The 23086-nt window shown below is 44.4% G+C and overlaps 1 protein-coding gene across 3 annotated transcripts in view; it reads right to left on the bottom strand.

The window, feature by feature from the left end:
• Positions 1-23086, bottom strand: part of ABCC4 (ATP binding cassette subfamily C member 4 (PEL blood group)) — a 229762-nt gene that overhangs the window by 55320 nt on the left and 151356 nt on the right. The window contains exon 21 of one of the 3 annotated variants that reach the window (XM_079778945.1): positions 13428-14257. The exons of the other annotated variants lie outside the window; for them this stretch is intronic. Within the exon in view, the coding sequence (XP_079635071.1) occupies positions 14057-14257 (201 nt within the window). The 3' untranslated portion in view covers positions 13428-14056. Of the gene's footprint in view, positions 1-13427; positions 14258-23086 lie in introns of those variants that run through there. 3 annotated transcript variants of the gene reach the window in all.

Here is a 23086-nt window from a genome sequence, read left to right as displayed (position 1 = left end):
CGAATGCTCCGACATCATGCTGGCATCCAAGAATTTCTTGTTGGTGTGGGGAAGCCTCCACACACACATTGGAAATGGGTCCTGGAACCCTTTCACCTCCTTATCAAGAATTATTTTCAAAAATAGATTTAATGAGTTGTTTTATTAGGATTAGATTCCTCACTTCCAAAGACATGTTATAATGGCAGGAAATGTTTTCCCATCCAACGAAATAACAAAAAACATAGGCATGATCCTGCTGCTACTTATCGAATGCTTACTATATGCCAAACAGAAGATAAGAACTCTCTGGGCATGAGCTCTTCTGATGCTCTCAGTAACTCCATGCGGTAGGCATTGCTATTTTCCTTATTTAGCTGATGAGAAAATTTGAGACTCAGAGGGGGTAAGACTTGAATCCCAAACTATCATGAGTCAGTAGATACCACCTAGGAAATGAGCAAGTAGTTATTACAGATGAAGAATCAGAAGACTCAGCAATACTCAGAGATAAAGAAGTGGATAGAGACATATGTAAAACTTTAAGCAATAAAAAAAAAAGTGATAGCTGTAAATTCAGTACTCAGAAAAGGAGGAAAATGTCTACCTTTGGAAGTGGGGTTTTGCTTTCATGTTCTACCTATATTTAACACTTACTGCACGCTGTCTGTGTATCTGACTACACGTTAAACACTTCATGTGTATTAATTCACTTAATTCTCACAACAGCCCTATTGAATTAGTAATATTATCCCATTTTACAGATAGAGACACTGAGGCACAGGAAGAGGAAAAGCAACTTGACCCAGACTGCAAAGCATATGTTAGGGAGCACATGTTGCCAGCCATTATAATATAATGAAGCTTGCCCCTCATAATCAACTTTTTGCTGCCCAGGAAAAAACATTGACTTATTTGAGCCTCCTAATTTCTCTTTAGTTTTTTCCTCTAAACGCCCAGCAGGCCTGACTCAGTGGTTGAGCGTCGACCTGTGAACCATGAGGTAATGATTTGATTCCCAGTTAGGACACATGCCAGAGTTCCAGGCTCTCTCATCATTGATGTTTCGATCTTTCTCATCTTCTCCCTTCCTCTCTGAAAGGTGTGTGTGTGTGTGTGGGGGGGGGGGGGGTGTCGAATGGTGGGGACATGAAGATGTATATTGGCATGGGCCAAGACCTCCAAAGTTTATCATCTTTGATGGATACAAACCCATGACCACCTGCACAAGGCACAGGGTGCTACAGAAACATAGGGAGGAATACTGGGCCCTGTTTAGAGGGTTCTAAAAAGAGACTTGTGAGCAAATTTCACAGGCGGGCTTAACAAACAGAAAGAGAGTAGCATAAAGGGTTTGCAGGTAGTAATCACAATTGATGCAACTTTTGACCAAGAAGGAACCCAGCAGCAAAAGTTAACGCGGCTTCTCCTGTGTCGTCTCAGCACCAGCACTGCATCCTCTATCTGCCAGCCCAGCGCCGTGCCCACCGCCCCACCCAGGGCAGCAATCCGCGAGGGAAGGATTAGCAGGGTGACGCCTACACAGACTTAGGTTATCGTTTCACAGCTCTTCCAAATCACTTTTCACAAAGGTCCTCACAACCAGCTCTGAATGAGAAAAGATAGAACTGTCATTTCCACTGACAGATAAGGAACCAGGAAGCTGGGAGTTTAAGTGGTGGTCCCCAGTTCTCCCCGGAAGCTACGAGGTATCACGGAGAAAGCCCGGAGCACACTGGACTTTGGGAAGCCATGTCCACAGCTGCAGACAGGAGGAGTGTGGAGGATGGAGGAAACTATGAGCGCTGAACGTGTGGTCGGGAGCCCTTGTGAATCAAACTGCATTGTCTTGATGCAGACCCCTGTGCTTTTACTGCTTCTCCCAGTCTCTACTGTACTGTGGTTATCATCACAAAACACAGAGACAAGAGGAATGGAATTCTGCAGGAACAAATTCCAATAATAAATGGAGACAAATAGGGCTGTCTGGCTTCGGAACAATGTCTTACAGCTACTGGATTAACCAGTGCATCCCACCCTGCTACACCCATGGGGGAGGGTCCTTCCAGCTGGCATCTATCTATGTCTGATCTTAAGTAAAGTCACCAGGCTTACCATCATTAGTTGTCAGGGGGCGGGGGGAGAGGGCGAGGGGCTGTGGCTTTTCTCTGGCTGTTGTATCCAGGATCTACTTTATTTGAATATGCACCTCTGAAATAAGATGGATAATAAACCTCACGCCTACTACAATTTCTGACCTCTACATATCCCCCTCATCCCTCGTCCCCCCCTCAACCCCCCAAATTTAGGCCTTCCAAGCACTGATAACCTCAGGAACCTGAAGGCAACTCCAACTCAACATTTTTTTTTAATTGTTATTGTTTGCATTCCACGTCCTTTTTCCTCTAAAGGGAAAGCCTTGCTTCTCCTTATTGAACACATACCTGCTCTGAAATTGCTGAGCATTCAGGGAGACGTAAGGAAAAAGGTGGGGATCTCTAAATCAAATCCAAACCAAATGCCTGCTTACCAGGTTATTCAAAGTTTTCAAAGGAGAAGATCGATTTGACATTTTCTACTTTGTGCATCATGAGCTGGTGTCATTATCATGGAAAACACATTTTGTGAACCACTGAATCCCAGGAAAGTCAACTGTGTCTACCCCATCCAGGTTGGCCTTCTTACTAAGCAAGCATCTTGATGTGGATGCCAGGGTGACTAAGGTAGAGGACCCTGCCACCAGCCCCTATGAAGAGAAGCCTGACATGTATCTCTCATTCTCAGGAAGCCTGCTGCAGCTGTGGGCAGCTGTTCCCGACAAACCACACTGGCATCCAAACGAATATTAATAAGGTGTACAAAAGCAAAAAAGGGAAAAGTGCTTATGAAAAATCTTAATGGTTTTAAAAACCTGCCCAATCAAAAACTTTGGAAAATAAGATGCCATTTTTATTGTTGATGCCTAATGGCAAATTTCCTCATAATACTGAAGAAATCCCACAATTCCCTAGATCTAGTTGGCAAGCAATGAAATGTTGGTTATCCCACCCGCCCAAATATTAATAATGGATACACATTTCATGAAGCTTGTCATGTGTCCAACCTCTTAAGTATTTCACATTCATTATTTAATTTTATTCTCGCATCAACTCTTAGTAGGAGGGATTATCATCTCCATTTACGAGGCAGGAAAATGACGCTCAGAGAGGTTTAGTAATTTGCCCAAAGTCAGATAATTCAGTCATTTTTGACCAGTTCCTGTTCTTTAAAACTCTGCATAATATTGTATCCTATACACATATCAGATTCACATTTGAAAAAAATTAATATCGAGATATAATCCTGTTTTATATTACTTTCCCTTTCCCCACCTGCATTTTCTAGTTTCATTGGGTTTCTTGTGCTTGTATCTGGTCTTTCCCATGAGGTAACCAGTTCTAGACTCCCAGCTAATTAGGGAATAATGGTGTGTTCAGTTCACAGAGCATAAATGATTATTAAAAGATCTTTAAAATGCTTGCTAAAGGAATACACTAACAGGTGTTCATTTAAGAATTATTGTTTAAATTAAAACACGCATACACACATACCAAACAGTTTCATAAGATAGATCAATTCTAAGCCCAAAAAGCACAATGACTTTGGGGAGGAGGGGGAAGAGAAGAGCCAAATTTAATTTTAATCTATATATAAAAAAACCTAAGCAACTGTTACGACCAGATGACCATATGATGTGCACTGACCACCAGAGGGCAGATGCTCAACACAGGAGCTGCCCCCTGGTCATCAGTGCACTCCCACAGCCAACCTCCTGTGAATCCTCCCCCCCCCCCCCCCCCCCCGCCGCCGCCAGCTGGCCCCGATCGGCCCTGATGGGGCCTGCCAGCCAACTCCTGTGGTCCCTCCACCTGGCCAGCCAACCTCCCAGCCTGATCAGGACTGGGCAAGATGGGCCCTGATTGGCCCTGATCACCAGCCAGGCTGAGGGACCCCACCTGTGCACGAATTCATGCACTGGGCCTCTAGTAAATACATAAACTCAAGGACAAAATTGAGGCTATTTTGCATGTTCAATATCTGCATTCAGATGGTGGTAAGAACATTTACATTTCCCTAGGAAGTCTCTTCCTCTAGAATTAACATTGTGTTGTAATATTATAGATTTTAACATAGTCCCGTCACAAGCACAATTTCAAACACAAGGATCTGTTTGCCTGTTTGGCATCTAACTACCAAACTGCTTACAGTCCTGTAAGAATTCCTAGGTATCTACCCACGATTTACTTTCAACTTAATTCTATGGAATTCTGTTCCTGCTCGTCTTTGTGAAGCTTGTGCCAAAGAACATGTTTTCTATAAACAGCAGTAAAAATGTATTCTTCTTATTCTATGCAAATAAATATGTCATCCATACTTTTGGCTCACTCCATTACTATTTGAACTCTTCCTCGCTCACATACTTACATTAAATACTAAGTAAAATATGTATTTAATCATAAGGCCACTTAACCAGTAGACAGTACTTTTATTATTTGCTTACAGCATTAAAAAAATAAAACCAGGATCATTAAGATTGCTAACACCTCAAAGGAATTTCAAAGCTTTTAAATCTACTGTCAGTCAGACTCCAAAGAATTCTGTTCCAAGTTGTGATAAGGGCAAATCATCCAGATTGCCTTAAACTATTGCTGATCTCACAAAAGATATGGCTTAAAGGCAATAAACAAAGCAAGATTCACTTCTTGGCAAGAAAACATGGCAAGATTTTCTTCTGATTTGGAGAAAGAAATGATGTCTCGTTTTTTGATCAGTAAGCTGTTTACTGATGTGGGTGTAGGAGAGATTCTTCTATCTATTTATTTTGGAGACATATAAGATAAAAAATATCTGTTCCATAAAATGGCTATCACATAGATTGTGCTGCTGGCTAGTACAAGATTCTTGTGGAGGCAGTAAAATTTTGAACAGGCTATACGAAATTCTACAAGTATTAAGAAGTAAAATGTAATTCCAATCAAATAATACTCATTATACTTCAATTATAGGTAAATAGAAGCAAAGAGAAAAATGTGGAAGAGTCTTAAATGTAAGCTCCTAAACCTTAATATCAACCTAGGGGTTAGTATTAAATCCTCAGGTGTAAGTTATGTGTTGATGTGGCTTCTTGCATGTCTTAGGGAGTTCAGAGATCAAATCTGGTTCCCTGATCCCTTCTTGACCACCTGTTTCTTTTTACTTCATCCAAGTCAGTCAGTGTATGAAGAGGTCTATGCAAACTCTAAGATTAAACTTTCTACACTTGTCCTTTCCTTGGGATATGTCCATTATTCCTTTCATCCCCCATTTGGCCTGGGATCTTTTCATATCCACACCAGCTCTGGGGCTTGCGTAGCCTTCAGTTAGTTCTTCATCCTGAGTCCTAGCTAACTCCACTGCATAGTGGAATGGTGGGTACAGATTACAATTTCTGAACCACAAAATAGGTAATATTAGGGAAATGTAATGCACTTCTTCCTTTCTTTCTGATCATCATCTTATTGATCAATAGCTCCCTTTCTACCTTACCTCAATGTTAGAGCTTATGAAGAAATTCAATGCTGGAGTCCATCTATACGCTACTTTTAAAAGGCACCCCTTCGAAATAAGGGCACATAAAGGTGGAAGTAAACGGTTGGAAAAAGGAACCCAATGAAAACACTAACCATAAAAGAAATCTGGAGTGTCTACCTATACCATTATAAACATAGAAGCTTTAAGTTAGTAATGATTCATAGAAATAAAGAAAAACATTTCATAAAAATAAAGATTCAATTTATATAGAAGATATTTAAAAATCTACATTTATATAAGCATAACAACATAATGACAAAACGTATAAAGCAAAATCTGACAGAACCCTGGAGAAATAGGCAAATCCATACTCCTAGTGGGTGTTTTTAATCCATTTATCTCAATAACTGATTGAGCAATCAGATAAATATCAATCATATATAATAAAGGGGTAATATGCAAATCGACCGAATGGTGAAATGACAGGTCACTATGATGCGCACCGACCACCAGGGAGCAGACACTCAATGCAGGAGCTGCCCTCTGGTGATCAGTGCACTCCCCCAGGGGGAGTGCTGCTCAGCCACAAGCTGGGCTGATGGCTGGCGAGCACAGAGGTGGTGGCAGGAGCCGTCAGTCGGTCATCCCCCGAGGGCTCCTGCTAAAGGGCACAGGCTGGGCTGAGGGGACCCCTCCCCTCATCCCAAGTGCATGAATGTTGTGCATTGGGCCTCTAGTTCTATATAATAAAAGCGTAATATGCTAAGTGCCCGGTCATCCAGTGTCCGGTCGACTGTTCAACCAATCCAAGCATAATATGCTAATGATATGCTAAGGCCACTCAACCACTCACTATGACGTGCACTGACAACCAGGGGCAGAGAGTTGACAAGTCGCTATGACGTGCACTGACTGCCAGGGGGCAGACGCTCTGATTGGTAGGTTAGCTTGCTGCTGGGGTCCGGCTGATAGGGACTGAGCAAGATGGGCTGACACGCCCTGGAGCCCTCCTGCAGCCCCTCCCCAGCCCGATCATGCACCAGTGGGGTCCCTCAGCCTGACCTGCACCCTCTCGCAATCTGGGACCCCACGGGGGTTGTCGGAGAGCCAGTTTCAGCCCCATCCCGCAGGCCACTCCCCTCATGCTGGTGAGTGCTGCTGTGGCAGTGCGAGCCTCTCCCTATCAGGACTGATTGGGTGCAAGCCTGCGGCAGGTGCAGTGGGGCCGGGATGAGCGGGAGTGGCAGGAAGGAGCTGGAAGTAGCGTTGGACTGCGGCTTTCCACGCAATCCCCGCAGGCCACCTAGAGGGGCCCTACCCATGTACGAATTCATGCACCGGGCCTCTAGTAGATATATAAAAGATTGGAAAACATGATTAACAAACTTGACATAATTTAAAACTGTACAATACTGCAGCCATTAACTGAATACATTCTTTACAACTGCATATGTACTATGCAATAAAGCAAGTATCAACAAACTTCAAGAGACAGAAATTGTGCAGAATATATTTTGACCTTAGTGGATTTAGCAAGTCAGCAACAAAAAGGTAACTAGAAAGTCACTAAATTAGAAATTCAGTAATAACCTTTGACATAACACCTGCTTCAAAGTATTTTGCTAGAAAATGAAATCTACTAATATTAAAATTTGAGGGCTGCAATTAAAGCTATGTTTAGAGGTAAATTTATAGCTTTAAACTTTTTTTTTTCTTTAAAGAAAGGCTACTAGTAATACATAGGAAATCTTCCTTAATTTTGCTGTCAACCTAAGCTGCTCTAAAAAAGGTCTTACAAAAAAAAAAAGGCTACAAGTCTAAAATTCCATCTCTAAGTCAGAAAAGGAAGAGTATATTAAAGTACTAGTATGTAGCAGAATTGAAACCAGAGAAAAGTAGATTTATGAAACAGAAACCAACTTCCAGAAAAATCAACAAAACCTGAATCATCTTTCTTTGAGAAAGTCAATGAATAAACTCCTACCAAGACTGAGAAAAAAAAAGGGGAAATTACCATTATCATGAACTACAAGGGGAGAAAACAAGAGATACCACAGGCATTAAAAAGAGAATACAATAAACAATGTGCTGATAAACTTAACATTTTTAATGCAAAGTCAAATTTCTTGAATAATTACATACCAAGAATGACAAAAGAAAAACAGAATATCTGAATAATTCCATACCAATGTAAGAGTCTGAAACCATAATTTAAAAGCTTCTCACAGAAAAGACTTAGAGGCCAAAATGGCTTGGCAAGTAAATTGCAGCAAATTTACTTAGAACTTAACTCCAAAATTATGATATATAACAACCAGACAAAGATATTAGAAGAAAGCAAAATTACAAATCTGTCTTAGGAACACTAAATAATATACCAATAAACTGAATCCTATATAATAAAAGCCTAATAAGCAAGTCAACGGAATGGCGGAACAACCGGTCGCTATGATGTGTATTGACCACCAGGGGGCAGACCCTCAATGCAGGAGCTGCCTCCAGCCCGCATGCTGCAGAGGGAGGCACTGACAGTGGCAGCGGGGGCGGGGCCGGTGAGTGGGTGGCGTCAGGCCAGCCAAGGCGGGTGCCAGCAGGCGCCCCCCACATTGCCCTGCCAGTCACTCCACAGATCGGCCCTGATCGCCAGCCAGACCTAGGGACCCTACCCATGCACAAATTCCGTGTACCGGGCCTCTAGTATTATAATAACTATGTATTGGTACTAGGCTATGGGGAAGATCACTTTGTAAGATATATGTCAGCCTCGGCCACAGAAAGTACCAGAAACAGACACTAAGGTTCTCATCTCGAGGGTGGGCAGTGGGCAGCGGGCAGCAGTCACTGCAGGAAGAGGCATTAGCTGTCTTCTGTGGGTAACTGTGTGTGCCCCATCCTCTAACCCAGCTTAGGGAGACTTAAGTGATCAGGACCTGCCTTGGCCTTGAGTGTATGTGTTGGGGGCGGAGCCACAGTCTTGCCACTGTGGCCCCTGGGGAGGCGTGCTGTCTGTCCACAGGGTGGGTAATCTCACCCTGACCGGAGGGCCACAAGCTGCTGGCAGTGCCCCCTTCTGTCCTGGGCTCCTGAGGCAGGGAGGCCTGGGACACAGGCCCGAAGCCTGAGCTCTCTCTTGTCTGTTGATATTCCCCCTCCCCCCTCCCCAGGACCAACTGTCACCTTAACTGCTGAGCTGTTCCACTGGTAACAGCCAGCACCCCACGGCCATGCACAGCAGTCAGAGTGACCTCTCCATTGGCGACATCAGATCACTGCACCCCCCGTTCTAGCCGACTCAGGACGCCCAGCACACCTAAGAAAAAACCCAGGCTCCTCACCATGGGTGACAGGCCCACTAGAGTCTGGCCCATACCTACTTCTCCTATCACACCTTCATTCTTTTCTCTTTCTTCCCTGGCCACAATGGCCTTTCTGCCAGTCCTGAAACAGGCCAGCCAGCCACATTCCCGCCTTGCAGTCTTTGCATTTGCCATGTCATCCTTCAGGAATATTCTTCCTCTGGCTCCTCACAGGACCCATCGCTCACATCTCCACTGAAAATTCACCTCCTGCAAGAAGACCTCGCTGACACCTTGTGAAACTTAGCACCCCTGCATCACTCTGTCCTCTTATCCTAGTTCACACTTCTTTATAGCAATTATTATTTGAAAGTATATTGTTGACTTATCTCTTCCTTTCATTTGTGGATGCTCTGAGGGGAGGGGCTTCAATCCTCTCAGTCACCAAAATATCCCACCTGACAAGCACAGGTGCTTAGTAAGTATTTGTTGAGTAAATCAATAGGTAGAAACAGCATTTTCTCAGTCCCGCCTACACACACACACACACACACACACACACACACACACACACACACACACACGGAAGGACTCATTGGTATCAGCCTGAGTCCTGCCCCAATTTGCAACAGATGTCATTGCAGGAGCCCCATACTAGTAGAAGCTGCACCCAAGTGTCCTTTCTGGAGGCAGAAAGTCTTATAGGATGAGGTACCCCACATGGGAATGTACTTCATGGAAAACGGGAGGTTTGGGGCCTCACAATGAAAACTGAATTTCAAATCAAACACTGGCTTTTACAGAAAATTCTTGATCAGTAAGGGACGCCGCTGAGGAGCGAGAGGCTAGGAATAAAAAGGCAGGTGCGCCATGAGGAAAGGGGGTTGCTGCTCGATACTTTCCAGGGAGCCCATCTGGTAGACTGGGCGGGCCGCTGCTAAGTCCGCTCTGCATCCTCTCTTTGCCCCTGGATCCTATGTGGCTCACAGAGCACAGACTTTTCTTTCTTCTGCCCGAGAAGGGACTCTAGAGACTGGGCAGAGGAACAGCAGGTTTTCTGACTGGCCAGCTTCAGAGCAGCCTACCATTTGAAACCTTAGTTTCTGGGACTCCTTGCCCTTGACTGTTTAGTAAGGAAGGAGGTTCCTGGCTGGGAAGACTCACAGAATGGCTCAGGTTGTAATCGCCAGGGGTGGGCAGCGAGGGTCACTGAAGGAAGAGAAATTAGCTGTCTTAGGCCTTAAATGTTTGTCCTCTCTGCAGAGGGCCTCAGCCAGCAAGCTTCTGTGGGGGTCAGCCTCTTGCTGCCATGCTCCAGTCGGCGAATTTTGGTGTTGGAACATCCCAGGTCTTCGTCCAACTTTTGCACAGATGGATTTCTTGAGTGCTCATCTGGGGACTGGCTTCTCTGATTCCACCTTTGCTGGGATAAGCATCTGTGGGGTCAGCCTCTTACGCCATGCTCCAGTCTCTGAATTTTGGGGCCGGAACAACCCAAGTCTTCGTCCAACTCTTGCACAGACTCATGTCTCTTGAGTGCTCATCTGGGGACTGGCTTCTCTGAGTCCACCTTTGCTGGGGTGACCAAAGGGGTATCTCCACAGGCCCAGCAGCCACTGAGCAGGCAATATTTCTCCACACCTTTGTTAGAAGGCACGACAATGACCAGGTATAAGAGGAAAGTTGGGAGCCGCTACTGCTGGAAAGAAACTCAGAACTCATCAGTCACTTTGCTGAGCACAGTCCTGCTAGGTCATACCCCGCTCATATCTCTCCCAGGTTCTTGCTGAAACCTTTGACTCTGTCTGGCATCAGAAACACAGCCTGGGCCATGAGTTCCCTTAGAGAGAGGGTGGGTGTTGGCTGCAAAAGCAAGTCTGGGGGCCTAGGGCAGCAGCAGGAGACCAGAAAATGTTCCCAGTTCCCAGAGAAAACAAGCACCCGAAAATAATTGCATTCAGGATCACCTCCATCTCTCCCACAAGAGAGAAAAGATTTCTTACACCTGTCACTTCTGAGGCTTTAAGGAAATGCCTTCCAAGTTTTGAACAATCTAATATGAATCGTTTCAGAACCTCTGAACATTGGCAATGTTGAAATGTTGGCAGCTCCTCCCAGGCCCCATTCAGACGCCTTTCCCCACAACACTGAACTCTAACCCTCTGGGACTTTTAAACCTAGATTAGAAAAAGGCCAAATACTGAGGCAGAGAGACCAGGAGGTTCAGAAGGAGATTTGGGGTCCCAAGTCTAGGCTAACATCAACCCAACCTTGTGGGACACCATTTCCGCAGCCTCCCAGTCTCAGAACCACTTCACGGCATCACTTCCGGGGACTGAGCCCATGCTTTCCCCCAGGACTCAGCAGCTCAGTCCGGGATGGGTCTGAGGGGGCCATGCCTAGGTCTACATAACAGCACAGTGAAGGTGACTGGGTTTGAAAGAGAGGTTCATGAGGGGCGCTCAACAAGTCTTCCTCAAACTTCTCCATAGATCAATTGCCCACAAAATGCACTTGACTTTTGCTAAGAGGCCAAACAGCAAAGGGTCTAAATGGAAGTATCTCGTAGCCCAATGGGAAAGCTACGTCGATAAAGATGAGAACCTTTCTGAACACTTGCCCAGAAAGGACACTGCACTTGTCCTCAGCAGTGAGCAGCAGCACTGTGGGTCTCTGAGGGGGACCCCAGGCCTCTGATATTACAGATAGCTCAGGTAATTCTCAGGTGTGATGGGCAAGCCCAAATGCATCATGGGGCAGCCAGGTGAGGTTGTGTATACACCAATTTTCCTGTACAGATGCTGAGCTTCAGCCTACCTGCTGTGCTGCACTCCCAGGGGAGAGTGACCAAGTTAGATTCAATGTAGAACATCCTGTCAGTCAACTCTCTCTCAGGCAAATCTTATATAATGTTGCTGAGCCTGGAACCTAGGAGATGGTGAGGGGATGGTATATGCTTGATTGGCCAGTTTGGTAAAACACTGTAATCCTCTCTCCTCTTTCTCCATCACCAAGAAATGGAGGTTGGGGGGAGGTGGGAGGGGGAAGGCAGAGATTGGAAATGCTCACCAAGCAATACTCCTGTATCAGTCTGCCTCTTATTCTTCTGCCAGTACTTCCAAGAGAAATTGTATCCAGAGTGACTAGGTGTTCCATGGATATTGCTGGTGAAGAAAATCTCTCCACTGCTAGTCACATCTCCTTTCCCTTCTCATAGGGGCTTAAACTATGTTTGGGGGGCAGGCAACAAAATGTAAATGTTTACAAACTAAAACATCAATGAAAGACCCTTTGTCCGTGGTGTGGTACTTTGGAGTGTGAGGTTTTTCAATCCAATGAATGCTGCAAATCAAAACCACATCGTGGTATCACCTCACCTATTAGAATGTTAGCTATCACCTTACACCTAAAAACAAAAACAGAAAATAACAACTGTTGGTGAGGATGTGAAGAAAAGGGAGCCCTTGTGCACTGTTGGTGGAAAGAGTATGGAGGTTCCTCAAAAAATTAATAATAGTACTACTATATGATACAGCAACTCCACTTATGGGGATGTATTTGAAGAAAACAAAACCTTAACTCGAAATGCCTGTTCAATGTGGCATTATTAATGATAGCCAAGATATGGAAACAAATTATTTGCCCACCAAGGGTGAATGGATAAAGAAAATGTGCTATATATACACAATGGAGTATTATTCAGCCATAAAAAAAGAAGGAAATTTTGCTATTTGTGACAACATGGAGAGACCTAAAGGGTATTGTGCTAAGTAAGACAGAGAAAGACAAATACTTTGTGATCTTACTTAACCTTTTGCACTCGGATGTCAAGTGTGACTCGACACGGTTAGCATCGGTAGCAGCTCGAGAAAAAAGCAAACGAGTGCAAAGGGTTAAAACTAAACACAAAGAAACCAAGCTCATAGATACAGAGAACAGATTGATGGTTGCCAAAAGCAGAGGGGTAAGGGTTGAGAGAAATGAATGAGAGGGGTCAAAACCTATAAATTTCCAGTTACAAGATTAATTCGTTCCAGGGATACAATGTATAATATGGTGACTATCCTATATAATAAAAGCCTAATATGCTAAGTGTCCGGTCTTACCATTCAACCAATCAAAGTGTAATATGCTAATGATGATATGCTAAGGCTGCTCAACCGCTCACTATGACGTGCACTAACCACCAGGGGGCAGACAGTCGACCAGTCACTATGACGTGCACTGACCACAGGGGGCAGACACTCCAACCGGTAGGTTAGCTTGCTGCTGGGGTCCTGCTGATCAGGACTGAGCGAGATGGGCCTGCCATTACCTGGAGCCCTCCCATGGTCCCTCCCCAGCTGGCCAACCTCCTGCGTCCCTCGCTGGCCCCAATGGTGCACTGGGGTCCCTCAGCCTGGCCTGCACTTTCTCACAATCCGGAACCCCTCGGGGGATGTCAGAAAGGGACCCCACTGGTGCACGAATTCATGCACCGGGCCTCTAGTAGTTAATAATACTGTATTGCATATTTGAAAGCTGCTTAGAGAGTAGAGCTTAAAAGTTTTCATCACAAGAAAAAAAATTTTCTTGTAGCCATGTAAACTGATGGACGTTAACTAGATTTACTGTGGTGATCATTATGCAATCTGTCCAACTATTAAACCATTATGTTGCACACCTAAAACTAATATAATGTTATATGTCAATTATACCTCACTCAAAAAAATTTTTAAGAATATAAAAATCCAAGCCCAGACTATAATAATATATACACAAAGGACTAGAATACAGCTATTATTAAAACTATTACTAAAAATATATACATATAAACTATATATCAACAATATAAATAAGTTTTTTAAGTTTAAAAAATAAGCAAGAGATCTGAAATAGTAATTCACAAAAGAAGATACCTGCGTGGCCAATTAAAACACGTGAAAAAGAGCTCAGTATCAGTAATCATCCAGGAAATGCAAATTAAAACCACAAGAGACCAGTCATGCCCACTAGGAAAGCTAAAATCAATAATAATATTTCCAAGATGTGGAGCAACTAGAACTCTCCTATATTGCTGGCAGGTGTGCAGAATGGTGCAACCACCTTGAAAAATTTTATGATAACTTTTTAAAGTTAACTTACACCTATCTTATGACCCAGCGATTCCACTTCTAAGTATTTGACCCAATGAGAATGAAAACACATGACCACATAAACACTTGCTCAATAAGGTTCAATGCTAATGTCCATCAACTGGAGAACAGGTAAATAAATTGTGGGATAGCTCCATACAATGGAATATCACATAGAAAAAAAAAGGAAAACCACTGAGACAGGCAACAAGATGGATGGATCTCAAAACACATGTTGAGCAAAAGAAGGCAGCCACAGGGAAACTTACAGCATCGATTCCTTTTACACTCGAGGAGCCCGGGAACAGGAAAGCTCATCTGTGTGGACAAAGTCGGGGAGAAGAATGGGAATGAACTGCAGGAGCAAGAGAGACTGTCGGAGTGATGGAAGTACTCTACATAGTGTTTCGTGTGGTAGTCACACAATGATCAAAACTCGCCCAACTAATAAAGTGTTTTATTGTATATAAACTATACCTCAACAATAATATCAATAGGCGAGAAAAATAAAGACACCGTTCCCATTAGGTCATGCTCCAGCAGGTGTTGGCCATGTGTACAATACAGGCACGATGTCATGCGGTGATTTTCTTGGGTACACTGGGGGCAGGGGGACTTGGGAGAGCACGTGGGAGGGCTACGGTAACCGGCCTGTGTGTCTCAAAAACAAACAAACAAACAAAAAAACCCCGAGTCACACCTGCTATGAAGCTAGCACTGCACTCTCTGCTTGGAGACCCAACGCAGACAATAATCAGGGAACACAAAATCAGCAAACCCAGGAAAGGCTGCAAGAAACACGCAGAAGGCAACCACGAGGCAGCAGAGATGATAGTCAATCACATCCCACATCAGATTTAAGAAATACGGCCATACACAAAATAGCACGTGCAAGATTGTTCTAAAACTGAAGGCAAGTTCTCCAGGCCACCCCCTTCTTGTTCATCTAATCAAGAAAACTCAGTAAAGAGAATGAATGTAATCAAGAATAGCATATTGGAGACTCTAAAGGTCCTCAAAGAAGTTAATGCAGTTGTTCGTATGGAAAATAACACAATAATTAATAACATAAGGATAAACTGCGTTCAGCCATTTTCCTGTCCCTAGCAACAACTGTTCATTTTACCATTCCTAAGACATAAGATGGCAAGGTGAGAATGCCCCAAGAGTGGCCACTCCTGTTCTGCAATGGACATCATCCAACAATGCCATAATGTACAGTTCTATGCTTTGCACAATACCATCAGGCCTGATAAAAATGCGATCCTGATTATTTTTTCTTTAGGGTCTTAATTAGCTTCTCGTTAAACTACAAACATTATCATTGGAGCACACATGCTGGGACAGACAAATTGGAACACCGGTTGCCAGCCTGGGAGGGTCCCCCGTGATTAACTGTCACCGTGCTGATGCGGACGGTCTGCTTAGTGAGTGTGCTAACCATCACACTGGAAAAACCCAACTGGCTTGTCTTTCGTTAAAAAAAAATAAAAAGGTAAAGGAACTGTATGCACGGGCTTGTGTGAATCTTATCACCCTGATCTCAGACACCTGAGGGTCAAGTGCGTGTAAGTATTTCCGGTAACCCACATCATCCATTCTCCTTTCTCTTAACGAGGACGCCCACTCTTAACGTGGCAGTCTGCATAAATCATTATCCCCGGGACTGGCATTTTCACGGAATATTCCATCCTTGCAAATGCTCCGACTAAAACGCTTTTGTTGATTTTAAACGCGTGAAAACACGGTGATGCGGTTAAAATGGATGAGTTTACTTTTAAAGAGTCGGTAAAACAGAGATCTTTCAAATGAGGGCAAGGCAGCCTCACTAACAATCTCTTTTGTCCGAGGGGGACTGGAGGGAGGGAGTGGGGGAAGGGGTCAGCACACCATAGAAATCTCAAAATGACAAAGTCATTGTTCAGTGAAAGAGGCTGGAATGCTTTCTACACACTTTCTCTGACATCTCCACACAATGAAATGCAAGGGTCAGTGGTACTGAGACAAGTAAAGGCAGTTCCACTCTTTTGCTTCTATAAAAGCAAGTGACCCAACCTATTATACCCAAGTCTTAGGCTTGCTTTGTTCTCAGTATCCAGATGCAGCAGCTTTTTCTTTGGCGCTCCCCCTCTGGAAAGAAATCACTGAGGACACCTCCTTCCCATTTTCTTTTTCTTGGGCATTTTCACTTCATAAAGCTGCAGTCAATGTGTTTTGTGTGAGGTGAGGAGGGAATGACATGTTCCATGGTGGTCCCCATCACCGCCTGCATTGGTGGCTCAAGTAGCCTCAGGATTAGCCCTTTGTGTTCCATGAAAGAATATGAAAAGTCAGTTATTTAAGCTCAGTCAAGCTGTTGATTTTGGGGGGGGCGGGGACTTGGGGGGGGGGGATGAGGTTGTGTGGGGAAGAAAGGTTTTGCGATTCAGTTTTCCTCAATAAATTACGGCATTTTGCTGAGGGCAGCTGTGTGCGAGTTCACATGCTCAGAGCGCTCCTAAGGTTTTTGAATGTTTTTTAAAGGTCTAAATACAGCTTCTACAGTTAACCTTCGTTTTCACTTGTTTTGTTAGTAGGAAGACTTCTAGGATATGATGTTTTAATGGCAAAAATTCTAGATAATTAAGACTCTTTGTTCAAATATTATCTAGAACCTTGCAAGTTTCAGAAATGAGAAATATTTAGTCTTCAATGCTCTGTTTTGAAAACAACTGATTTTTGATTCAGTGAGTCTACATGGGAACATGTCCTTTAAAATATTTAGATAGTAAATCTAGAATCTCTGTGATATAAACTCATGTTGTGATATTTATGGATCATAAAGCTATGATATTAGGAACATCATTGGTTTCACTAGCTTGTTCCTTAATTTCTCCTGAAGACAAAACATCTAGAATGAATCAAATAATCAAAGACTGTCAAGTGTCCAACAAACCAGGGGGCCCTGGCATCCCCCACCCATACCCTCACCCCCACCCCTAACCCCGACAGAGTCAAAAGCCCAGCGAAGCCACAGTGAGGCCCAACAAGGAACAAGGTGGCCTGCTGCCCAACCCTGAGCGCGGATGCATTGCTGCCTGGAACCAGTAAGGAAAGAGGAGGAAATCATCTGCCACAAAGACTTTTTCAGGTGCCCACGAATAGGAGAGAGAAATCTAAATACACCAAGGTCCTTTTCAGAAGCAACTATGGGCACAATTCAGGGGCAACCACCATGTGGGTTCAACACAAACCAGATTAGCAGCCTTGCTTATTTTCAGTTAAGCCCACCAACTGGGAATACTAACATCTTCAAAGAAGACAGACATGCACACACATTCTAGTCTTTTTTTAAAATTACATGGTGAGCAGACACCTGTTCAAAGATGCTGGTTGGGGCTCAACTGTCTACAGGTTCAACTATAAATTCCTTAGACAAGTTTTCAATACCCTGTAAAATATAGGCCCTGATCCACCTAGAGTCCTACATAAATCGCACGTTCCAGCCATTTGGTTTATAGTTTTAAATGTGCATCAAGCTACTTGATTTGAAAGGATTATATCAACAATGTAATTTGCTGCTCGAGGGTATGTATTTCTGTTTACGCACATGCACACACATCTACACTAATAAAAGAGTAACATGCTAATTGACCGCACCTTTGTGATGCCCGCCAGCCAATCAGGAGTGAGTATGCAAATTAACCTGACAAAGATGTCGGGTTAATTTGCATGTGCAGGCTCCGAGCAGCCGGAAGCATTCTGCACCACCCCAGCTGCTCCGGGCCTCTGGGCAGCGTGGGAAGGCGGAAAGGCAGCTCCGGCCAGAGCGAAGGCGGTGCCGGCAGCCAGGGGAAGGAAGGCCCATTCTTGCACGAATCTTCGTGCATCAGGCCTCTGGTATATATATAATATTGCACCGACAAGCTCTGCTGTGTAAAATCAAATATATCAGATCTCCTAGTCTCACCTCACAGAAAAGAAGGGTACTGCCTACCATATAAAATCTTGGAATTGGGAATTTAGATACTTTATGGATAGGTTTTCAGAGTACTCAAATTTTAAACTGTGGCTTGGTCATTCCATTTAATAAAACCACAAGGGGTACTTTATCCCCCCATAAAAAAAGGACATATTTATTGTATACAATTTATACATCATTTATAGTATAGACCAGTGGTTGGCAAATATCAACAGTACAATAATTGAAATTTCTTTTGAGAGCCAAATTTTTTAAACTTAAACTTCTTCTAATGCCACTTCTTCAAAATAGACTCGCCCAGGCCGTGGTATTTTGTGGAAGAGCTACACTCAAGGGGCTAAAGAGCCGCATGTAGTTCGCGAGCCGCAGTTTGCTGACCACGGGTATAGACCAAATGCATTTCCAATTACCAGTATTAGTAAAATGTAGAATCATCCACTGTTCCTAAAGTTTTAATGTTAAGTTATGCTACTATTTTTTATTTATTTATTTATTTATAAACAGATTTATTTGTACACACACCGATGAAGGAAAGCAGTCTTCTGACAAATGGAGATGATTAAGATCCCCAGTAGCTGACTTTGGGACCTACTACAATGGGAAGACTTGCTTTGCTGCATTCAGATGATAGGTCTATTTGCCTAACACTTTAGCAGGCTTTCTCAATGGGTCTCCCTCCGCCTGGACCTGATTTTCTAATTCCTTCTGATATACAAGCTGGCGTTGCAGGTAGTTTGTGTTACTCCTCTGTCCATCCGGGTACTTTCTCATGAAGCATAAGACATTAGTGTCATTGTTGGCAGAAGTTATGGTCTACTATTTTTAAACAAAACCTCAAGAAATGTGCAGTTGCTTTCATCACATCTAATTCTCCTTCCCTGTTCACACAGTATTACTACAGAGCCATATATGTCACACCTCAAACACATGTGCATCAGATTCTGTGTAAATACAGTTCTCTACTTCCTGAGCATTCTGATGCTCATACTCCCCAAAGTGTCACAACTTCTCCAGTAGTAGGCTTATCACAAAACCAAGGAATAAAGTTCTTGAAAATAGTAGTTCTTGGATTAAATGTTACCAATCAGCAAACATTTCCAAAAGCATTTTTGCAGAAGTGAAAGTAGGTTTGCACAGAATGAATTCTGCAGCCAGAAAAAAATAAAAGCCTAGAACCACATTTTCAAAAACATTGATATCTCGGGTACCATGGAGTCATACTATATGAGCATTTGTACAGCTTTTGCTGAGGAAGAGGTGTAGATACTAAATGACCAATAATTTAAATATTATTAGACACTGAAGGCCTGGTGCACGAAATTCGTGCACTGAGGTGGGATGGGGGGGAAGTCACTCAGCCCAGCCTGTGCCCTCTCACAGTCTGTGGCCCCGCGATCAATCGCCCCAAAGAGGTAGGCCCGCCCACCTGGCCAGGGCTCCAGGATGGAATATCCCACACACAGAGGGAGGTCCCACCCCCCACCCCCCACCACAGTGCCACCACTGGGTAGCCTGGGCCTCCCTCTTTGATGGCCTAGGCCTCCCTCTTTGGGGTGATTGTGGAGTCCCCCCAATTGATAGCCCTGCTGGCCAGTGGCCTGGGCCTCACTCTGCAGGGCAATCATGCGATCGATTGCACCCTGCAGAGGGAGGCCCTGCCCACCTGCCGCAGCCCGCAAGTCAGTGGCCTGGGCCTCCCTCTTTGGGGTGATCGTGGAGCCCCCCCGAATGATCGATTGCCCCACCAGCCAGTGGCCTGAGCCGCCCTCTGCAGGGCGATCATGGGGCGATGGCAGGGCCCCTGACCAACTGCATCACACCCGCCTTGGCTGGCCTGGTGCCAGTGGGTGTCATAGTGTGGTCATCAGGAAGGTTGTCCGGACGGTCGTTCTGCTGTTCGGTCTATTTGCATATTACATTTTTATTATTACAGATTCTGCCAGAGATTTCCCTCAGTGAGAATACTCACATTATGTGATCAAAAACCAAAAAGGAGCCCTATCCGGTTTGACTCAGTGGATAGAGCGCCGGCCTGGGGACTGAAGGGTCCCAGGTTCGGTTCCAGTCAAGGGGTATGTACCTTGGTTGCGGGCACATTCTCAATAGGGGGTGTGCAGGAGGCAGCTGATTGATGTTTCTCTCTCATTGATATTTCTAGCTCTCTATCCCTCTACCTTCCTCTCTGTAAAAAAATCAATAAAATAGATTTTTTTTAAAATTAAAAAAAGGAGCAGTTTGCTTTTCCTTCATGTGCATAATAAGTAAACCTCAAAACCTTAAAAATAAAAGTCTCCAGTTTATCGCTAACTAGCTGTGTGATCCTGGAAAAAATCTGTAATTTCTCTGGGCCTCATTTCCTTCACCTGTGAAACCAACACGGAAATTGTATGGACCTCATGGGGTTGCGGGGAAGATAAAATGAGATATTATACAAATAAAGGATTTAAAAAATGAGGCTTGACACCCAGGACCCAGTTACTAGGATTACTGTTATGTGTGGGTAATTTGGACTTTCACCTTACGCAGCACTGACTTTAGAATTCCCAGGCAGAGCAATTCCATTGTGTTTAGAAAGTTAAGATATCTAAAGAGAAAAATTGAGTAAATTCAACTTTGTGAAAAAAAATGCCACAGGAAGGGAGAGAGACAGACAGACAGAAACATCAATGATGAGAGAGAATCATTGATTGGCTGCCTCCTGCACAGCCCCTATTGGGGATCGAGCCCACAACCCGGGCAGGTGCCCTTGACCGGAATGGAACCCGGGACCCTTCAGTCTGCAGGCCGACGCTCTATCCACTGAACCAGCTCGGGCTCATTCTTACTTCTTAAGAGTCAGATGTCACCTGTTCATGTCACCTGTTCCCTGACCACCATGCCTGAAGCAGTCCCCACAGTCTCTGCAAACCCTTGCCTTTCCTTAAGGCACCAGCAGTCTATAGGAATCATTACAAAAGTTTACCCATTTAGTACTGTGTCCTGCATAGGAATGCAAATTCCTAGAAGCCAATACCCAGTTCACTGCTCCACACAGCACATCCTAGCAAAGTGCCTGACACACGGGACATGTTCAAAAAACACTGACTGAATGACTGTGAGGCTGAAATGAAATATGGTCAGCACAGAACGAGACCCATTTTTACAGGATCCTTTCCCTTTTGTAGGGCACATAGTGTGTTTTATTGCAGCACAGAGTGATTAAGGAAAGCTTCACTAACGGGGAAGAGAGACTTGCTGGTCCTTAAAGGGTGAACAATTAATATGGTCCATTTGAGGAGGGACGAAAGGTTCAAATACATACACACACACACACACACACACACACACACACAGAGGAACACAGAAACACATCAATAGTCAGTCTAGCAGGCATGTGAAGTTTCTTCCCAGGCTTTGTAGAGAGGTTAAAGGGCTAGGAAATATGAATTTTACTCTGTAGGCCTGGGCTCCTTTGTAACGCAAATCACCACAAAAGAAACAAAATCTACTGAGACACAGAGGCTAAGACCGTGTTGCATTGTGAGAAACGGCTCAGTGTTAGGGGGCTGCTCCTTGGACAGTCTTAGGGGAAGTGGGAGCCTGATGATGCCTCGAAGGGTCTCAGCCATCTATGACTTATTAGTCTCTGGTTCAGGGAAGTTCTTAAGTTCTGAAATAAGCAAATATACTGGCATCTGAAAGCAAAGAACAAAGGTATCTGCTGATCTCAGGGGATCATGGGCAGGGTAATCTGTGTTCACAAGGCAAAGGCAGAGGAGACAAAGAACTAATAGGAGGCAGACCTTTCTTATCATTACGGTAAATGAATTGCCTAAGATCTCACGTAAGGGAATGGGAAGGAATAAGCTGAGGGAAAGTATATGGAACAAACACTTTAAAGCATGACAAAAATAAAAATTAAAATGATCAAGTATCTTTTAAGGTTTATCAAATACAGCACGAAAGAGCAGAGTCACAAAAATGAGTTCGAACACACTTGTCACTAACTATATCCTTTTTTTTTTTAAATGAACAATTCCCTTCGAGCTCCTCCTCCTTCCCATCTCCACTCTCACCTGATGACAGAGAAGAGTGTGGTTCCCAAGTGGAAACTTGACTTCCAGGGGCATCTGCTGTGCCTTTTTCCTCTCATTTTGGGTCAAAGGTCACTTCCTAGTAGCTTTGCCACCCCCCTGGACCAGACTCCTTAAATGCCTCTAGCTCCCAGCCCCAGTTCCCCTGCCAGGACTTCCTCTGTGGCACTTCCAAACTCAGCAGGGCATTGATTTCTGGATGGCTCCCTCCCAGGGAGGCTTGGAGAGGACCCTTGCCTGGAGGCCTTCATGCCTTCCTGACCACTGCATCTCAGGACCTCAACTCTAATCCTTGAGTACTGAAGGGAGGGCTGGGAGAGAGGGCTATCCCACCTACTACCACGATCCCACACGTCAACTACAAAACCCAAATAACACAACACCCAGTGACACCGTCCAAGACCCTATGTTCCACATGGGCCTGACCTCTTCGAGTCAAACTCCTTAAAAGAGTAGTCTGCCCTCATCTCAGCTTCCTCCTCTCTTTGATGTTCAGCGGTTGCAATCTGGCCTCCTTCTATCGTAACCTGCTCCAGCTGGTCCCTAGACACTTCCTAATTGCCAAATCCAACTGACAACTTTCTAGTTACCATCTCCGTTGCATTTAGCACACCTGTCCTCCTCTGGTTTCCCTAATACTGGCCTTCTTCCTCTCTTCCTGGCGGTTCATTCTTTGGTTCCTCCACTTGGCCTCACTTTCTCTCTTTTCTCTTTAAATACCAAGGCTTCCATAGAGTTCTGATCCTGGCCCCTAAAAATGCTGTGCTGTCTGGGCAATCTTATCCATCCTCAACAGATTCAACTGCTACCCGCTCAGTGAACAACATGCGGGCTCTACTGTCATCCCAGGTCACGGTCTTCAACACCAGACCTGTACTTCCAACTACCCACAAGGGGCCCTCCACCTGGAGGTCCCATAACTTCCTCCCAATAACAGAAGGGCAGACCTGGGGTTGGAAATCAGATATGATGCATGCTAAAGCATTATCCACTCTCCCTCCTATTATAACTTATCACACAGCATTGTAATTACCGACTTTCTGTCTCTCCCAGGAGAGTGTGCCTCAGGAGAAACAGGAATTAAATCTCAACGCCACATCCCCATGCCCAACA

This window comes from Cnephaeus nilssonii, assembly GCF_951640355.1.
Source record: "Cnephaeus nilssonii genome assembly, chromosome: 8".
Taxonomy (NCBI): Eukaryota; Metazoa; Chordata; class Mammalia; order Chiroptera; family Vespertilionidae; genus Cnephaeus; species Cnephaeus nilssonii.
The sequence above is the reverse complement of the archived record's forward strand: the minus strand, read 5'-3'. Positions and strand labels throughout refer to the sequence as shown.